This window comes from Oryzias latipes, chromosome 2 (assembly GCF_053564925.1).
Source record: "Oryzias latipes strain Hd-rR chromosome 2, Olatipes_Hd-rR_3.1".
Classification (NCBI taxonomy): domain Eukaryota; kingdom Metazoa; phylum Chordata; class Actinopteri; order Beloniformes; family Adrianichthyidae; genus Oryzias; species Oryzias latipes.
In genome coordinates, this window is record NC_136238.1 from 35535204 (window position 1) to 35553266 (window position 18063).

The 18063-nt window shown below is 41.9% G+C and overlaps 3 protein-coding genes across 3 annotated transcripts in view; 2 read left to right on the forward strand and 1 right to left on the reverse strand.

Annotated features, from left to right (window-relative positions):
* Positions 1-18063, forward strand: part of LOC144987176 (uncharacterized) — a 427194-nt gene that overhangs the window by 160723 nt on the left and 248408 nt on the right. The window lies entirely within an intron of this gene.
* The window catches only part of LOC144986858 (uncharacterized), a 164985-nt gene that overhangs the window by 13348 nt on the left and 133574 nt on the right, over positions 1-18063 (reverse strand). The gene's annotated exons all lie outside the window — the stretch shown is intronic.
* On the forward strand, positions 55-12743 carry LOC144987104 (uncharacterized). Its single transcript, XM_078936031.1, has 2 exons — positions 55-2022; positions 9305-12743. Exons 1-2 carry the CDS (start codon positions 1878-1880, stop codon positions 11269-11271), a joined length of 2112 nt encoding a protein of 703 aa, XP_078792157.1. The 5' UTR covers positions 55-1877; the 3' UTR covers positions 11272-12743.

The following is an 18063-nucleotide window of genomic DNA, read 5'->3' on the forward strand; positions in this document are numbered from 1 at the left end:
TTGAATAGAGTGATTCCAATCAGACTAGTGAAATATTCTGAATGTTTCTGAATCTCCATTGATTCATGACTTCTGATCAGTTCTTCTTTCTGTAACTATGATCTAAATGGACTTTAATGAAAGACCATGTGATGTTTCCATTGATGCTAAAGCTGACCAATCATGTTATTGATTACAACACGAGCGCTTTCTGTGTCTAAAATCAGTCCCAGAAGAGTTCAACCATGACTTCAATGCCTGAGCTAAGCTCCTCCCCCTTTGTGTGTCTTTGTGTGTGTGTTTCTTGTGTGTTCCCCTGACTGCAGCAGTGTGTCGTCAACAAGAAGCTGATTCCTAGAGAAAAGTGAGAGTTTCAGCTCTAAGGGGTCTGAAGTCCATCTGAGAAGATCACTAACTCATCAGTCCTGCTGTCCCTGAAGACCGGCTTCATGTTCAGAACCAGCTTCAGGTTCTGGGCTGGGATTGGATGTGTTGTGGTGGCAGGAAAGCAGGTTCAGACCCGGATCAAAGCAGAATGTAGAAAGTGTCAAAGTGTCAGTCAGACTCCCAGACAGAATGTTCCAGATCAGCATTTATTGGTTATTTCTTGATGTTCTTCATCTTTGGAGAAAAGCAGAGCTAGAAAATCAAACAAAGTTCCATCTATCTGGTAAAAACTTGGATTCATTCAGTCTTTCCCGTATGGACAGATTTCTTTGACGTCTTTTCTTTTCATGTAAATTCAGTCAAACATGTTGATCCTTCATGATGTGGATGAGTTGATATGAAACAGTGTTTTCTGCAGCAGGAACATGTGAGAGGAAACCTGCTGTTCCTCAGCTGATCTTCATCATTCCATCTCAGCAGCAGATGAGGAGGATGTGCTGCTGGAAAATCTGCCTCACAGACTCAGTTTGCAGCTTCTGCTTTCAGGTTTGACTTCTAGTTTCTGATGTGAAGCATCTCTGGAGAAACCAAATCCCTGTTTTCTCCCTGACAGCTGGGAGGAGTTTCTGGAAGCAGGAACGGCTTTGCATCTGGAAAACATCTGGCTTTCTCACCGCAGAAAAGACTAGAAATCTCCACACCACTCTAGAACCATCTAGAACAGTATTATGGGATGTTTTTCAGCTGAATCACTGGGATCCATCTTCATGTTAACATCAAAGTGATCGTGTCAGATGAAATCTTTCCTGTTTGAAGGAGATTCCTTCATGTCAGAATAGGATCCCAGATCTCCCATCAGGCCTTGCAGCTCCTGACTTTGTGATGAGTTCCTGCAGAAACTCTTGGAAATCTCATGTTGATTCTCTCCCAGTTGACATCCATGGAGATTTTCACTGCTGTTGTTCAACTGTAGAGTTTGTCACAGACGCTCAAACTCATGAAGAGTTCAGCTGGAAGTTGAGAAGGAGGCTTTGAAACCAGCAGCAGTTTGAGTCCATTCTGATGTTCCATTCAGGTTTCTGCTCCAACAAGCCTTTATTTTGAAAGAGCCAGTGGGGCAGAAACAATAGAAGGAGGAAATTACCAACCCCCCCTGGAATGTTGCCCCCTGTGCAGTGGACTAGTGGGGGCAGGGACGGCTGAACCAATCACAGAAGACTGTTGCAGCTTTCCCTCCAAAAGTCAACCAATCAGATGTTGTTGTTTGGATTCTTTGTCTTGAAGTTTCACATGTGGAAGCTTCCAGAGTCTTTTCTGTTTGGTCTGCAGGCTGAGCAGAACTGACTCCTGCAGGATCACAGGAACTTTCAGGAAAATCTTTAAACGGGAGAAAAGTTTCTGTTTGGACCTTTTTGTCTGTGATTTTGAGACTAGCAGATGATCGATCGGAGCTGCAGTGAAGAGGACGGCGGTGTTTGTGGGAGTTGGAGCTGAAGATCGGAGCAGGAACCATGTCTTCAGAACCTCAGGAAGGTTCTGTCAGAGAACAACTTTCTGCTGCTGAAGGAACCATCGTCCAGAACGAGGAGGAGCTCTGTCGTCAGCGCAGACTGCTGGATAGCAGCTGGAACCCGCAGCTTCAGCTACACATAGTTGGTACGTGACTAAACATTCAAATTCCTTGGATTGATCTTTGTCACTGGTAAGGGATTAAATAAAGATTTTCCAATGGTATAAATACCTTTCAGATAAAGTTGTCATTTTACATGATCACTAATTTATTTTCCTGACAGCAGAGCAAACATCAAGTATAAATATCCAGGTGGCAGACCACATTTTAAATTAAAAAAAGTTAAAACGCAGAAAACCATAAAAATAATGTCTAGAAAGTCTGCAAAGATATTAATCTAAAGGATAAAATTACTATGAAATTGATTTTTAAAAGTCATGATTCATGAACACATGTCATGAATAAAACAGTTGTTTTATAAAAAAAAATAATTCTAGAAGTATTTGTTGGACATTGGCCACAGCCAATCAGCTTACTCAAAACCGGTCACATGACCTCATGATCCAGCATTCACTGCTTGGACAGAGAGGCACATGAATGAGAAAACAGTTCCTGTTAACTTAAATTTTCTCATGAAATCTGCAGGAATACAACATCAAAAATTGAGTATTATTATAATTAAACATCAACTTAACTTAGAAAACTGACGAGTGTTTTTGTGAACCATAAATGTCGTCTGGAAAAGTCGTATTTTTAACTGCATGAATTAAAAAAAATTCAAGAATCATGTTAAAGACAAAAATTTGGACTATTTTAACACTAGATTTTCTTGCATGTGTAACACCCACTGATCTACTGAGGCTCATTCTATAGAACAGAAAATGCTGCAGCCTCTATCAGGTCTATCAGCTGGTCTGGCAGAAAGCTCTGCTGGCTAAGCTAGGTCAGGCGTCCATGCCGACATCTAGGTACGTTCACTGCATCCACCTGTGGACAAATAGATCTGGTCTAGCTCTGGAGCGCTGGGCCTCTCCACATTTCCAACAGTGGGTGAGCCTGATCAGGTCATGTTTACAATGCTCTTCAGGAACCCCCACTTCTCTTGGGCCTCCTCCTGGCCGTGGATGGGCAGCTCCTGTGTTGCTCTCTCTTGGACCTCCAGCGGGGTGGGTGTCTGTCTGGAGCATGGGGTGGGGCTCCCTTGGGGAGCTGGGGGTCGGGGTTGGGTGGGGGGTGCTCTCCCTGTGTGGGACCGTGCGCTGTATGGAAGCGATTGTGTTACATAATTAAAAATAAAAGTCAATATCAGAAATGCTTTTTCATTTTTAAAATATAACTGCATCAAATGACCTCAAAATTAAAATGAAGAATCAATTCTTCAAAAAGCCTTTTCCTTTTTTCTTTAACATCGCTCATTTTGTGACATAATTAGAGGGAAAATGCAAAGAGGGGATTGCTTTTGGTTTTTCATATCCACTGTGCAAAATGTGTAGCAATATTCAATCCCAGTCAGCATTTCCAGGGGGGAGTCGGGGTGATGACGTCAGTGGTCACTCGGTGTGGTTACATGCTCTGCGCGAGCCAAGCATGTCTGATCATTGCAGCCGGAGTCTTCATGTTTGTGTAAAGTGAAGGGAAGGGAAAGGTGCTTTGTAACATTTAACGCTTCAGACCTCAGTCCGTCTCACTGTGTCTCCCGGGAGAGTCTCTAAGCAGAGGAGTACATTTGAGGGTGGTTGAGCTTTTAAAGGCAGAAGTGCCGCTTCGGGCAGTCCTGAGAAAACATGCAATCGTGTGAATTTGTGTTTCCAATCGTGTCCCGACAAAATAAAGGCTCAAGTTTTTCCTACATATTTACAGCCAAGATGCACATTGTGGCATTGCCTGCAGTACGGAGTTTGAATGCATCAGAAGCTTAATGTTGTTGTTGACACGGATTAGCCGGATCCCAAACTCTTCTCCTGAATCTTATGTTTTTTTTATTTTAATCGATACAATGATTATAAATCTGGTTTTTATTTTTCTCCCTCTCGGGTTAACGCAAACTTTCAGACTTGGGAGAGAGAGAGAGATGGAAAACCGCAGCCTGCAGCGCAGCGGTCTAGAAGCTGAAGCAGAGACTCTGTAGGAGAATCTCGAACATGAGCATCATGTTTCACCCTTCTATTGACGTGTTCTTCCTACAATGACAAAGGTAGATAAAAGTGGAAAGATTTCATTTAATCCATGGACACCAGTGAAGATCACAAATCATTGAAGAACAAAGGTTCAGAGCACTGTCTAGTGGGTCTAGATGACCCAAGTCCCAACGTTACAGTGCCTAGGATAGCACAAGGGTTACAGGCTAAGAGCCTTCTGGCTCTATTTCCATGTTCATAATTTTGTTGTTTGGCAAAGGGAAGGTTTCCCTCAATCTTCTCTGATTACAGTTTCTTGCAATGCTTTGCGAGTCGTATTCAAGTCAGTAAAGAGGTTTGGTTCTGCACTCTGCTGTGTCTGTGTTCCAATTCTTTGATTTTATTCTGTAATTGCTGCTGTTTATTCAACTTTTGTCTTTTTTTGCTGTTGCATAAGAAATGATGCTACAGTACCTCTTAAAAAGGCCTTTGCACAGTCAATAGTCAGCATGAGAGGGGATGTATCAGGTGATTTATTCAGATCTAAGTAATATCTTAGTTCAGTTTTAATGAGAGTAATGAAATCTTTATCGTTAAGAAAAGAAGCATTCAGTCTCCACTGTCTAGTGCGGGGGTCGGCAACCCACGGCTCAGGAGTCGCATGCGGCTCTTTAGCGCTGCCCTAGTGGCTCCCTGGAGCATTTTCAAACATTTCTGTCATCGAAGATTTGCGTCATAGTCTGCGACACACGTTTCTACCAGCAGAGTGGCGGACCGCTAGTGGCTGATGTAAATCGAATCACTGTCAGGTCCGTGCATTGCTTTGTAACAATTCACCCTCCACTCAGCGAAGGGAACGTCACAACGCCGTTCTACAGCTGGAGCATTAAATATCAAGACAATCTGCCCTCTAATATTACCAAGAAAAAAACTCATAACAGTTTGTTTGTGCTGTCGTGTATTGTGTGAGCGTGACAAACGTACATTAACCACTTCGCCCAATACCCAAACATCAAAAACCCAATTTCCCCAAATACACAATATATACAAAAACCCACAGTTCAAACCCAAGTCCCACAGTTTTGCTAGCAAAAAAAAGAAATACTCTGGAGGAAAAATGAGTGTTCCACAGTCTCATGCGTTTGGTGGGAGGCCGCTCCGCCTCACTCCTGGAACGCATTCCACCCGTCAAAGAAGCTGCACAGATCCTCTGATGGGTGGAATGCTCTTTGGGAAAATATATTCAGTAGGCAAATAATCTGAACTGGGAAAGGTAATCCGTATGAGAGATCGCTTGCTCCTCCACACAACAGAGCAGTCACGTGACGCGTCGTTCTCCACAGAATGCACTGCAGGGCAAATAAACATTTAATCGTTAATACTCATTAACTTAGTCATTTTGAAAGTAGGCTAATATAGGTAATATAGATGCATATCGCATGTGTTGCCTTCATTATAAGAAGGCCTGGGCGATACATCGATCAAATGAATTAATTCGAATTTTTGTTACGGGTGATTTCAAAAATAACTAAATCAAGTTTTTATGTGGCGCATTTTAGTTGTTACTGTTATTTGTTATTAAGAATACAGTGTTGTAATTATTACTTTTACCAATATAAGAGAGCAGATAGGACCCAGACGCAGAGACGGGAGGCCAACGGGTTCAGGACTAGAGGGTTTATTAACAAAAAGCGGGACTTACTGTGGCGTGGCGAGGGACATGGAACATGGCATAAACGGGGCTACAAGAAGCTAATGGACCAGCACAAGAGGAAGGCAGAGACAAGACTTATATACAGACAGGGCAGACAAGACACAGGTGAACACGATCAGGGCATGATCTAAGATTGTGATCGGGATTATTGTTATTTCGTCAATTCTATGTATTTCAGCTTTATGTGTAAAAACAATCGTCAAGTTGTGAGTATGATTTGTGCCTGTTTGAGTAGAAAGTGAAATATCTGTCATTTGGAAATTTAGATCTCCATACATCCACAAATCCAGTCTCCATAGACAAAGATTTAAGGGTTATAGCCATTTTGGATAAAGATGTAGAAAAAGAATGTCTGTCCAGTTGTGACATTATACAGTTAAAGTCTCCCCCATGAGTAGAATACCAGAGCTATGCTCTGCTATCGTATTAAAGAGAGATTTGACAAATCCTGGCTGATCCTCATTCAGAGCGTATACATTTATGAATGAAACTGCAATGCCATCTATTAGTCTGTTTACTAGAATGAATCTTCCCTCCCTGTCTTTGTGTACTTTAGTTTGTACTTTAGTTTCAGTAAAATTGACTTGTCTGTGTATTAGTATAGCCAAACCCCTCACAATGTGATGAGTAGTACACTTTATCTGCCCGAGACCTTTTTAGTTTCTGATGTTCATCATCTGTTAGATGTGTTTCTTGTAGTAGTGCAATTTGGCAACTATAATGTTTGACGTGAAGTAATATTTTTTTTACTTTTGATTGCCACCAAGACCCTTCACATTAAAGCTTATTATTGTCAGCCCACCCATGGTTAACTTAAAATGAGTAAAATATCAAAATGGGGTTGGTAACACTGTGTTGGAGGCCGAGGCAGCCATCTGGTACACATTGCAAGCAAACTTCTATAAAGAGGTATTTTGGAGACCTCATCTGGGCTGCTGGAGTCCTGCCGCTCGTCAACACTGACTATGCGAATGTTTCCCCGCCTCATTGTCCCCTCCATATCTTCACACTTATCCCGTAGTGTTGTAATTTCACTTTGGAGCTCGGTTATGGTAGACTGACCACATAGCTTTTTCTATTGTTGCCTTTTTTATTTGCTCTTATTTATAAAAAGAAATACTCAAAAATGTTTTATGTATGTCCTCGTTCATGCAAAATGCTACAAGAACATTCTAAAAACACCTAAAACACAAATTTAATAGAAGTGGGTTTTTAAACACCAACTTGCAGTCACATAGAAAATGTTGTCTGCCCTCTTGTGGTGAAATTAATACATTGTACCGTTGACACCTGAGCGTAAATACCTTTTTTTTCTAGTGAAACAATGTACAGCTGGTTTAATAAAGATCATTTAGGATAGGGTTGGGCGATGTCCCTTAAATTGGCAGTTGATGATGTTTGCAGTCAACCATCGGGATGGACGATGATATCGTGGGGGTTGGGTAGTTTTTTGTTATTATATAATTATTATTCGTTATTTTACTTTATTACTTTATTTTATTTCCCAAATAATGAGTCATCCACGATGATCCAGTTTAAACTGAGGGAAGTGACTTTAAAAAATAAATAAATACATTACATCTGAGCCGGGGTTGTTCGTGTCCCTGGGGGGTGGGTTCTGGTCCTTGCTCCTGAGCGCTGGGCCCCGCCAAATTTCCAACTGTGGCAGAGCCTGGTCGGGCCGTATTTACAACACCCCTTGTGGGCCCTCTTTTTTCCCCGGGGTTCCCCCCTCCTGGGCGGGGGCGGCGGGCCCCTGCCTTGCTCCTCCCTGGACCAACCGTGGGCCGGGCGGATGGCTGCCTGGAGTGCGGAGCGGGTCTCCCTTGGGGGGTCCTGGCTCGTACCTGGGGTCGGGGCGGGGGGATGCCCGGAACTCCTGGGTCCACCCCATCCTCCTGGTGATGGGGTGCTCGTCTGGGGCTGTGGGCGTCCCTCTCCGGTGGGGCCCTGCGTTGGGTTCTCCCGGCGCGGCGGGGGGGCTGCTCTCCTGGTCGGGCTGGGGCGGCGCTCTCTTTCCCTCCGTGCCTCCCTGCTCTCTGGCTCTGGGGGCCTTGCGGCGGCCCTGCTGGCCCTGGCCTGGGTGGCGGGCTTGGTCGCCCGGGCGGCGGTTGTTCCCTGTCGGTTCCCGTGTGGCGTTGGGGGGATTCCGGCTGCCGCTGCTGGTGCGGTGGGGGTCTTGGGGTGGGGATGGCTGGCACTCTCCCTCCTTCTTTTCACGTTCCACCATCCATTTTAGAAGAACATAAACACTCACCTGGGCACAGGTGTTAGCTCACCTTTGTACTAACAGTTTGCATGACTGAATGACTGAAATATTTCACATTAGTTGGATTTAAGGCATAAGTATGCGTGTGAACACTATCTGTTTTGTGTACATGTCGACAGGTGGACATTTTTGCAACTAACAGGTGTGTTTATAACATTTGAGTGTGTGTGTGGACAGGCTCCGCCCTTTTTGTACTACATTTGAACCTTACCGTAATGATTAACAACCAGTAAACTTGTTGGTTTATGCTGCTTCATGGTCTTACCCCCCTTCCCCTCCTATTGTCACCCCCTACCCCCCCTCTCTCTAACGTCCCTCTCTCTTCTTCCCCTCTTTTCTTTTCCGTCCGGTCCAACACCAAAGATTTTCAGACATGTTTGAAATTAATAAAGGTTGGCCTCAATTACAAAAGGGGTTTATTCAGGCATACCTTTGGTTTGTCTGAAGATTAATAACCCCTCTTGTTAAAGTAAAATATGTCCAACCCAAGAGGCCCTCAGCTCTCATCTGACTGCCCAGTTGTTGGACAGGACAAGTTAAGAAAAAAAAAAAAAAAAAAAAAAAAAGACTAATTGTGCCCTGAGACGCTGTCACTTTCACCCAATGCATCATGGGAGATGTAGTGCAAACAGCTGCCGAACGCAGACAGACTCGCTTCTCTGAGCTTCATAGTTTGTTTCGCAGAATCAGGACAAAGAAGTGATGACTTTTCCATTTCTGATCTGTAAGTGTAATGACATGTGATTAAACCTCCAAGAATTATTGATGGAGACAGTTAAAGGGGCGGCACTTTTGCGAAACCGCCTGAAGCTATAACTAAATTGCGGTACTGTCATTCTTATCAAAATTTAAAAATTTAATAGAATCAAATAAACACAAAGAAAAACGTATTTTATGATGTTTCATATTCCCAACTACTCTGTGTTTCATCAAGGCCTGTTTGGATGAACAAAGAGCTGATATCCTGGAGATGGTAAATGTTTTTAGATCAGTTAATGGGGGCAATTTCACACGGCACACCTGACCATCTTCCCCTTGAAAAACACCGGAGTAGGAAACACAAGATCAATGACCACCACCTTATTACTGTAAAAGATGAGTATGTCAGTGTGGGGAGTGTGTGTTTATTAAAATGTATAGAAACCATTTTGAAAACTTATGAGTTTCTTTAATTAGGTGTTTAACCTACTGAAGACTGAAAGACTAACATCACCCCTACCTGTCTTATCTGTAAAAGAGAACCAAGACAAACTATTTCTTGACAATGCACATACAGTATACCTTTAAAAGTATAAAAGTTCTCCTTTTTTGTCTTTTTTTCCCTACAGTCCCCCCTCAGCATTTTGCGAGTGAAGAGGATCTGTGCAGCCAACAGAGCAATTTAAGAATGGAACACAGGGAACAAGAACCTCCACAAATTAAAGAGGAACATGAAGAACCAGTACTTCCACACATTAAAATGGAACATGGAGAACCAGAACCTCCACAGATTATAGAGGAACATGGAGAATCAGAAACTTCACAGATTAAAGAGGAACATGGAGAACCAGAAACTTTGCAGATTAAAGAGGAACTGCAGGAACGAGAACCTCCACAGATTAAAGAGGAACAGGGAGAACCAGAAGCTTCACAGATTAAAGAGGAACATGGAGAACCAGAAACTTTGCAGATTAAAGAGGAACTGCAGGAACGAGAACCTCCACAGATTAAATACGAACAAGTGGAACAACAACTTTCACAAATTAAAGAGGAGCCACAGGAACTCTGCATCAGTCAGGATGAAGATCAGCCTGATCTGAAGTGGGAGACTGATACCTTGATGGAGATCCCTACTCATGAGGAAGATGAGAACAGTGAAGCAGATGTAAACAATCAGCAGAGCTTTAATGTAACTGATAGTCAGGATGAAGAAGGAAACCAGAACAAAGAATCAACATCAACTACAGATGAAGAGACAAAATCAACATCAACTACAGATGAGGAGACAGAATCAACATCAAGTACAGATGAGGAGACAGAATCTGCATCAACTACAGATGAGGAGACAGACCCACAGAACAGAGATCGGAGGATGAGTTTTAGTTATTTATCTCAGCTCAAAACAAACATGAGACACACAGGAGAGAAGCCTTTTTCTTGTAAAGAATGTGACAAAAGTTTTAGTCAAACATCTCATCTTAAATCACACATGAGAACTCACACAGGAGAGAAGCCATTTTCTTGTATAGAATGTGATAAACGTTTTAGTTTTGTATATAATCTCAAAACACACATGAGAACTCACACAGGAGAGAAGCCTTTTTCATGTAAAGAATGTGATAAAAGTTTTAGTGAAAAATCAAAACTCAAAATACACATGAGAACTCATACAGGAGAAAAGCCTTTTTCTTGTAAAGAATGTAATAAAAGTTTTAGTTTTGTATATAATCTCAAAACACACATGAGAACTCACACAGGAAAGAAGCCTTTTTCATGTAAAGAATGTGATAAAAGTTTTAGTGAAAAATCAAAACTCAAAATACACATGAGAACTCATACAGGAGAAAAGCCTTTTTCTTGTAAAGAATGTGATAAAAGTTTTAGTGAAATATCTACTCTCAAAAGACACATGAGAACTCACACAGGAGAGAAGCCTTTTTCTTGTGAAGAATGTGATAAAAGTTTTAGTTTTGCACATATTCTCAAAACACACATGAGAATTCATAAAACAGAAAAGCCCCTTTCTTGTAAAGAATGTGACAAAGGTTTTAGTCAAACATCTCATCTTAAATCACACATGAGAACTCATACAGGAGAGAAGCCATTTTCTTGTATAGAATGTGATAAACGTTTTAGTCATCTGTTTACTCTCAAAAAACACATGAGAACTCACACAGGAGAAAAGGCTTTTTCTTGTGTAGAATGCGATAAACGTTTTAGTGATTCATCTAGTCTCCAAAAACACATGAGAACTCATACAGGAGAGAAGCCTTTTTCATGTAAAGAATGTAATAAAAGTTTTAGTTTTGTACATAATCTCAAAACACACATGAGAACTCATACGGGAGAGAAGCCTTTTTCTTGTACAGAATGTGATAAACGTTTTAGTCAATTATTTAATCTCAAAAACCACATGAGAACTCATACAGGAGAAAAGCCTTTTTCTTGTACAGAATGTGATAAACGTTTTAGTGAAATATCTAATCTCAAAAAACACATGAGAACTCACACAGGAGAAAAGCCATTTTCTTGTAAAGTATGTAAAAAAAAATTTAACCAAACATCCAGTCTCAAGACACACATGAAAACACATTAAAGGGGACTACCCTTTTCATGTAAAGAATGTGATAAACAATTTTAGTTCTGTATCTAGTCTTTTTGTGTAAACAATATAAAAAAAGTTTTAGCGATGTATTTAATCTCAAATCGCCCCTTTTTTGTGTAAAGTATTTGCCAAAAGGTTTAGTGATGTAGTTGACCTCAAAACAGAGAACTCATGCAGAAGAGAAACTGACCTGAGATCAGCTATTAAACCATCCTGATCTTTCATTTAAATGTATACAGGCTGATGGGCTCCAGACCACATTGATGCAGTTATTTAGTAATAAGGAGGCAGAAGTGATTATTGGATGCATTGAACTGAAACCCTTCTTTTTTATTCTTCTGACTTAAAATTGTAATTTTTAAGACATTATTTTTAGGTGTTTGTCATTTATAAGCCACTATGCTCACATATCTCAAATCAGGGATTGTGTAATGATTCTAAACATCATGAGTTTCACTTTTTAAGTTATTTAACTTCATGAAATTAATTTTATTAGATATACTGCTAAATAGAAATGTGCTGTTTTGAATTATGAGGGTAAGATTTGATTTTTAAAAAATGCTGATAATGTTCAATTTTTGTTGGTTGATTTTTCGTAGTAGAATTTTGTACTTTATGTTATTGTTAAAAGTTTTTGAGTTAACCATTGTGGTTGTTGTTTATGTCAGGGACACTGACAGACCAAGTGTGTATTATTCTACACCGTGGAAGCCCGATCTGTTTCTTCTGCAAAGTGCGTTAATTTCTCATATTGCACACTTTGAAGGCCATTAACCTGCTCACACCATGGTCACTTACAAAAGAAAGAAATATTCAATCCGTTTTTAGTACTTTCTTCTTGTTATTTTTTGGATTTAAATTGCGTTTTTCTCAAAAAGCGGACTATTTGTTACGTGATGTGGCACATTGTCACTGTAACATAACGCACCGGTGGGGCCAGCACTGACTTTGACTACAGCTGCAAAGGAAAGGGATATCTATGCCGACCATCACGATGTGTTAAATAAAATCAGTTCAGAGATAAAGTTCACCTCTTAGTGCTTGTTTTTGTCAATATGATTAAGCTAAAGGTTGTGGTAAAGAAGCCAGCACAGTGATGTAGAATATTGAAGCTATGTGACTTCTTTTAGGCGTGCAATTATCACTGTGGATTATCACTTTTTAATCTATACCCAGCAGCCAATCAGAATCAAGTATTTACCCGGTCCATGGTATAAGCTATAACTATGTTGTCTAAGTCTTTGTGTTACCATGACGAAACTAGAATTATTTTATACTGTACATCTCTAAATCTAACACTATATGGTTCATAAATATTTTGGTATTGTTTAAAATATAAAATTATAAAGAACCAGACTGATTCATGTTTTCTTGTAGACATTAGAACTGTTCCTCTGTTCTTTTTGGTTCTCAGTGTTCTGTTCCAATCTTTAGTGTGAAGAATAAAGTGGACGTGAACATCAGTCAGAAGTGTGGAGTCTTTCCCACAGTGTGGGTTTCTGCTGTTTGTTGGTTCTCTGCTGGTTCCAAAGCTGTACTCCTCAGGTCCAGTTCTGACTGCTGAACCCATGACTGAGATGAGATCACAGAGCTCCATCCAATTATTTGATTGGTTCATCAGTCACATTGACCATTTTGTCTTTCTTAGATTTGCCTGTTTCAGCTCTCAAACATTTCCAACTCTAGACCTAACACCCCTTTCTCTAGCAGAGTAGGTTTTCTTGTACATCTTCATGAAGGAACGTCCAGCTGTTCCAAACTGAAACCATCGGAAGTAGCAGTGTGTAGATGCTCTCCACTCACTGAAACCACAGTTTTTTCTATTCTGCATAGAAATTTGTGTTTCTATATTGTTGATGTTCTTTCACTTTTGTTTTTGTCCAATTCTGACCTCCAGAGGAAGTATGTACAGGTGCACACAAAGGCCGCCTTTACACTGCATGGTTCAAGTGACCCAATTCCGATTTTTTTTCCTCTCATGTGGCACAGATCGGATATGACAGGTGAACGTGTAAGCAGGAAAAAAGCGCATGGATTCCGTTTTTCTCAGATCGGATACATCTCATATGTGGAAATAAACCGGAAATGAATCGGATACATGCATTCGCGTGTGCTGTGTAAGCAGACAGATCGGATCTTCCCCAGTAAATGCGAGTCGTATCTCAGAGACGTCAATTCAGGACACCACCAACTGAGATCACACGACTTATTAAGGTGCTTTTGTGTGCTGATTTTTCTGTCAGTGTGTTACCTTTCAGCCTCAGGCTTCAGACCGTAGTTGGAAACTGCTGTTATGTCCGGTCCGGACGCAAACGGTAACTAATGAAGCGGGACACCGTTGCTATGGAACAGGTTAGAAGCCGTTTATTTCTTTGGGGGGCGTGTATGATGGGGACCGTGTGTGTGTGTGAGTGCGCGCGTGCTTGCGTGTGTGTGTGTGTGTATGGAGAGCAGAGGGGGTGTGAGCGCGGAGCGGGGGAGTGTCGGAGAACCATAAATTAAAAATAAGGTGTCTCCCCCAAAAGTTTTGGAGTCTTTCTTAGCCCACTCTGGAGGCTGAGGGTTCAGAACGGAAAAGAGAACCCTGAGGAAATCTCCCGTGTGTTTCTGACTACGGTCAGAAAAGAGAAGTCATCACGCAGGAAAGGTTCAACACTTGGATCAAACTGTTTGTACAGCACGTCTGCAAACACTTCCTCATTCAAAACTCAGAGAGAGCCGAGCAGCCCTCCTTTTTTTCCTCCCCCGTGCATCCCCTCTGGAGCGCCCAAGGCAACGCCTCCTTCCGTTGCTGCCTTGCCTCCATGACAACCGCAGTCACAAAAGGCCGAAAGAGGTCTGCGGAAGGTGGAAATACGGCTACGTAGTCCTCAGTACGTCTACGTTTGATAGTTTCAGCATTGTATAGTGTAAATGCAAAAATCGGATACGGGTCACTTTTAAAAGATGATGTAAGCGGGTCGTCAAAAAAATCGGATATAGTCAGAAAATCGGATATGGGCATCAAGACCTGCAGTGTAAATGCAGCCAAAGAGACAACCCAAAGGAGGACCCACTGACTGCATAAGTGATCTGGACTGAGCCAGTGTGATGTTACCCATAAAAATGTCTTACTTCCAGCTCTAACAAAAAGAAGTCAATTCAGCTGCCATTTTCCTGATGGATATGGATGGAGCCCTGAGTTTGTCTGAGTCAACATTTCAATGTTCAAGACTTTATTGATCTCTGGAGGGAAATTCGGTTGTCACAGCAGCCAAAACAAGAAATATGGCGGTTAGAAAAAGACAAAAAACAAAGTAGCAATGAGTAGGAATAAAATAGTAATAATACAAAGTGGAAGTAAAAGTACACGTCATAAATAACAAGTTAAATAAGGCAATAAATCACTGCAGCTGTTTCATCAGTCCTAGACCATGTTGTTGTATAATCTGACTGCTGTTGGGACGAAGGACCTCTGGTAATGTTCCTTTTTACAATGGAGGTGCAGCAGTCTCTGGCTGGAATCCTTTTAAGTGAATAAAAACTGACCTTTGACCCCTCCCTGATGTGTTCCACATCCAGCTGCAGACACACCACTACAGCTCACATTCCACTTCTGATCCAGCAGTTAGAACCAGAGCCTGCATTTGCAGCAGGTTCCAACCCACTGACCACTGATCCACACAGGGGGACGTCCTAAGGGGCGGAGTCAGCCACTGGAGAGAGCAAAAAGGAGAAATGGGGATCACTCTGGGCCTCTCTGTGTCTGGACCTTCAGGGGAGCCCCAGCGCTGGTCTTTGCTTGGATTTGTTTTAGACTTGTTCAGAGTCAAATGCATGTTTTAAGGGGAGGAGGATTATTTTGTTGTTGTTGTTTTTGTTCCTATTCTTACAATCCACTATATGTCCCGTGTTGAATTCTACTATTAAAATGTGGGAAACAAATGTTTATCAAATCCAAATCAATCCAAAAGCCTGGAGACTGGATGGCCGTGGTCCTCCCTTTGACCTGGACAGTGGTTGCCATGGCGACCTGCACACTCACCAAGCTGGAACTCAGAAGAAGAAAAAGAGACCAAAATGATTGATAAAGCAGGTTTTCCAGGGAAATCCCACAAAGTGCTTTCTAAGCTAGAACTAAGAATATCCAGCATGCATTTGGAAAAACTCATTAGCTTCTTGTGGAAAATGATGAGTCATTGTAAAAGCATTCTATGAATGCTCAGAAAACTTCCTCTAAGGTTGTGGTTGTTTGGAGAAGTCCTCCTCTTCAAAGAAGTTCTCCTGACCATCTTCAAAGCCACTTTCTGCTTTTTCAAACGCTACTGTTCAACAAAAACTTGGTTTCTGCCACAAAACCAACCTTAGACACTGAAACAGAATGAATCCAATGCAGAAATGTGTTGACACCTTTAATTCAAAGCTTCAATCAGTTTGAATCTCATGAAGAACATTTCAAAAATCCACATTTGGATCAGGCGTCTTCATCAGAGCACAACTCATGTTTCCAGGACTGTGACTCACCAATAGATCCTCATTTCCTTTACACAATCTGTTTCCATCATTTGGATTTTTCATAAAAACTGGAGTTAGAAAAGAATTGTTGCCCCAAAATGTCCAGTTTGAATAGTCTCCAGTTTGTTGTGTTTGGTTGCTAGGTAACAGGGTCTTTAATGTCTATGATGTCATGGTGGCTTTCAGAGTTGAACTCCTGAATATGACGGTAAACATTTGGATTGAACAAAAATGGGATTGAAGCTCATGCTAAATCCTGATCTCAATGCTGAAAAAACCTCCTCCTAGATTCTGGTTGTTTGGAGAAGTCCTCCTCTTCCAAGAATTCCTGAAAAAAGCCCTCATTTCTCCTGACCATCTTCAAAGCCACTTTCTGCTTTAGTTTAGTCCAAACTTGCTTTATGCTGACAACATTTACAGCTTGAATCCATCTGAAGAATCCAAGGAAACAAACCAATCTAAGTCTGCATTCATGCCACTTCAGAACCAACAAAGCATGTTTCCAGGACGCTGACTTACCAATAGAACTTGGGATTTCCTTTGCAGAATCCTTCTCCGTGTGTTTTCCTTTGTTTTTCTCCCCAAAACCTAAAGCAGAGATTTTTGCTGAGCTGCAGAACAAACGTCTGACTGCTTTAACCGCCGTTGATGGTTTGTTGTGTTTCCCTCTATAGCTGCTATGGTCTTGGTATGGTTGCTAGGTAACGCTGTCTTTGATGATGATGACGTCAGAGTGGCCTCTAGAATGGACTTTTTTCTTGTGGAACCAGGAGCTGTAACCTTTAGGGCACTAGGACCCAGAAAGAGGTCCAGGCAGTGACGGTGTTCTGTGACGGACTGCGCAGCCGCACTTCCTCCAAACGCCACTATTCATCCAGCGCGTGGAGCGCCAGAGTCCAAACGGGCTTAAGGCGCTTTGATAAAGCGCTCTGGAATCCAGCTATGGTGATGTGATGAAGGCTTCAGTGACGGTTTCTGTCTCTGCTGCATCGACCGTAGAGCAGAAGTTCATCAAACCTGTCTTCTCTGTTGCCTTAAAATCCCTCCAGTTTTCTTTTTAGAGCTCATGTTTGTACATAGATGATGAAAGTTTTTCAAAAGTGACTCAACACTTTCCACAAAGTCCCAATGAAATCATGAAATCAATCAATCTAAGGTGACAAAAAAGTCCTGTTCTTCTTTCTACACTCAGTATCTTTTTAATGTAATGACAAACCTCCACATTCACACACAGATGTGATCCTGAAGAAGTCTGAACAGAACATTTCAGGAGAACTCTTCAGTCCAGAACATGAGCCTGCATTGTTCCTGAAACTGGGATCAGAGTTCTGCTCTCTGCTCCAACAGAACCACCTTCATGAGCTCCTGGTTTCTTCTGGATCCTCCAACATTCAGACGCTCTCTGACTGAGTTCATGTCTGCACAGAAACCTTCAGGATTCTCTTCTTCCACACGTCTTTCACTCTGAAACTCTCTTCTGAATGTGGATCATCTCAGTCAGACGTTCAGCAGCATCAGAGCCGTGCATGTGCTCCTCCTCATGAGTCCTGAAGCTGCACCGTCAGCTGCAGAGCTTCAGAGCTGCTTCCTTCTCAGACTTTCCACTTTCTTTGGCTCTCTGGCTCTGATGCTGCTGCTGCTGCAGAAAAACCAGCAGCTGCAGAAAAACTCTGCAGAGACTCACAGAGAGAGGATGGAGGCAGCAGATGAAGCTGCTGCAGACTGACAGCTGATGGAACTGAAGCACTTTGTACATTCTAGTTCCAAATGTTCTACAGAATCCATCAGAGGTTGAAAGTCTTCCTCAGTACTCGAGTACTTTAGTTCAGCAGCTCCTCTTTTCCTCTAAGGTGAAGCTTCATGTGGACGACTTCTTCTTCTCTCCTCTTTTCTGGAGCTTGGGCTCCATGCAGTCTGATCAGCTCTGATTTGGGCTTCAGTTGATGTTTGTGATCAGGAACTCTGGATTCTTCTTAGAAGATCTGGGGCCTCATTTATAAAATTTTGCGTAGGATTTGCGTTGTATGGATGAAACATAGGATGTGCGTACGCACAGAAATATTCGGATTTATAAAACCGTGCGCACGCACATCCTACGCATCTTTCCCTTAATAAATCACAACCAATTCTAAATGCAGCGCAGCTTTTGCGGCTTCATGACACGCCCATAGTTGCCCATAAATAGTCCGTGAAACGCCCACAAATGAATATTCATTGATTGCGAAACCATGGCAAACACAGAGAGGAAATCAAAAAAACGTAACTTCACTCAATGTGAAGTAGAAGTTA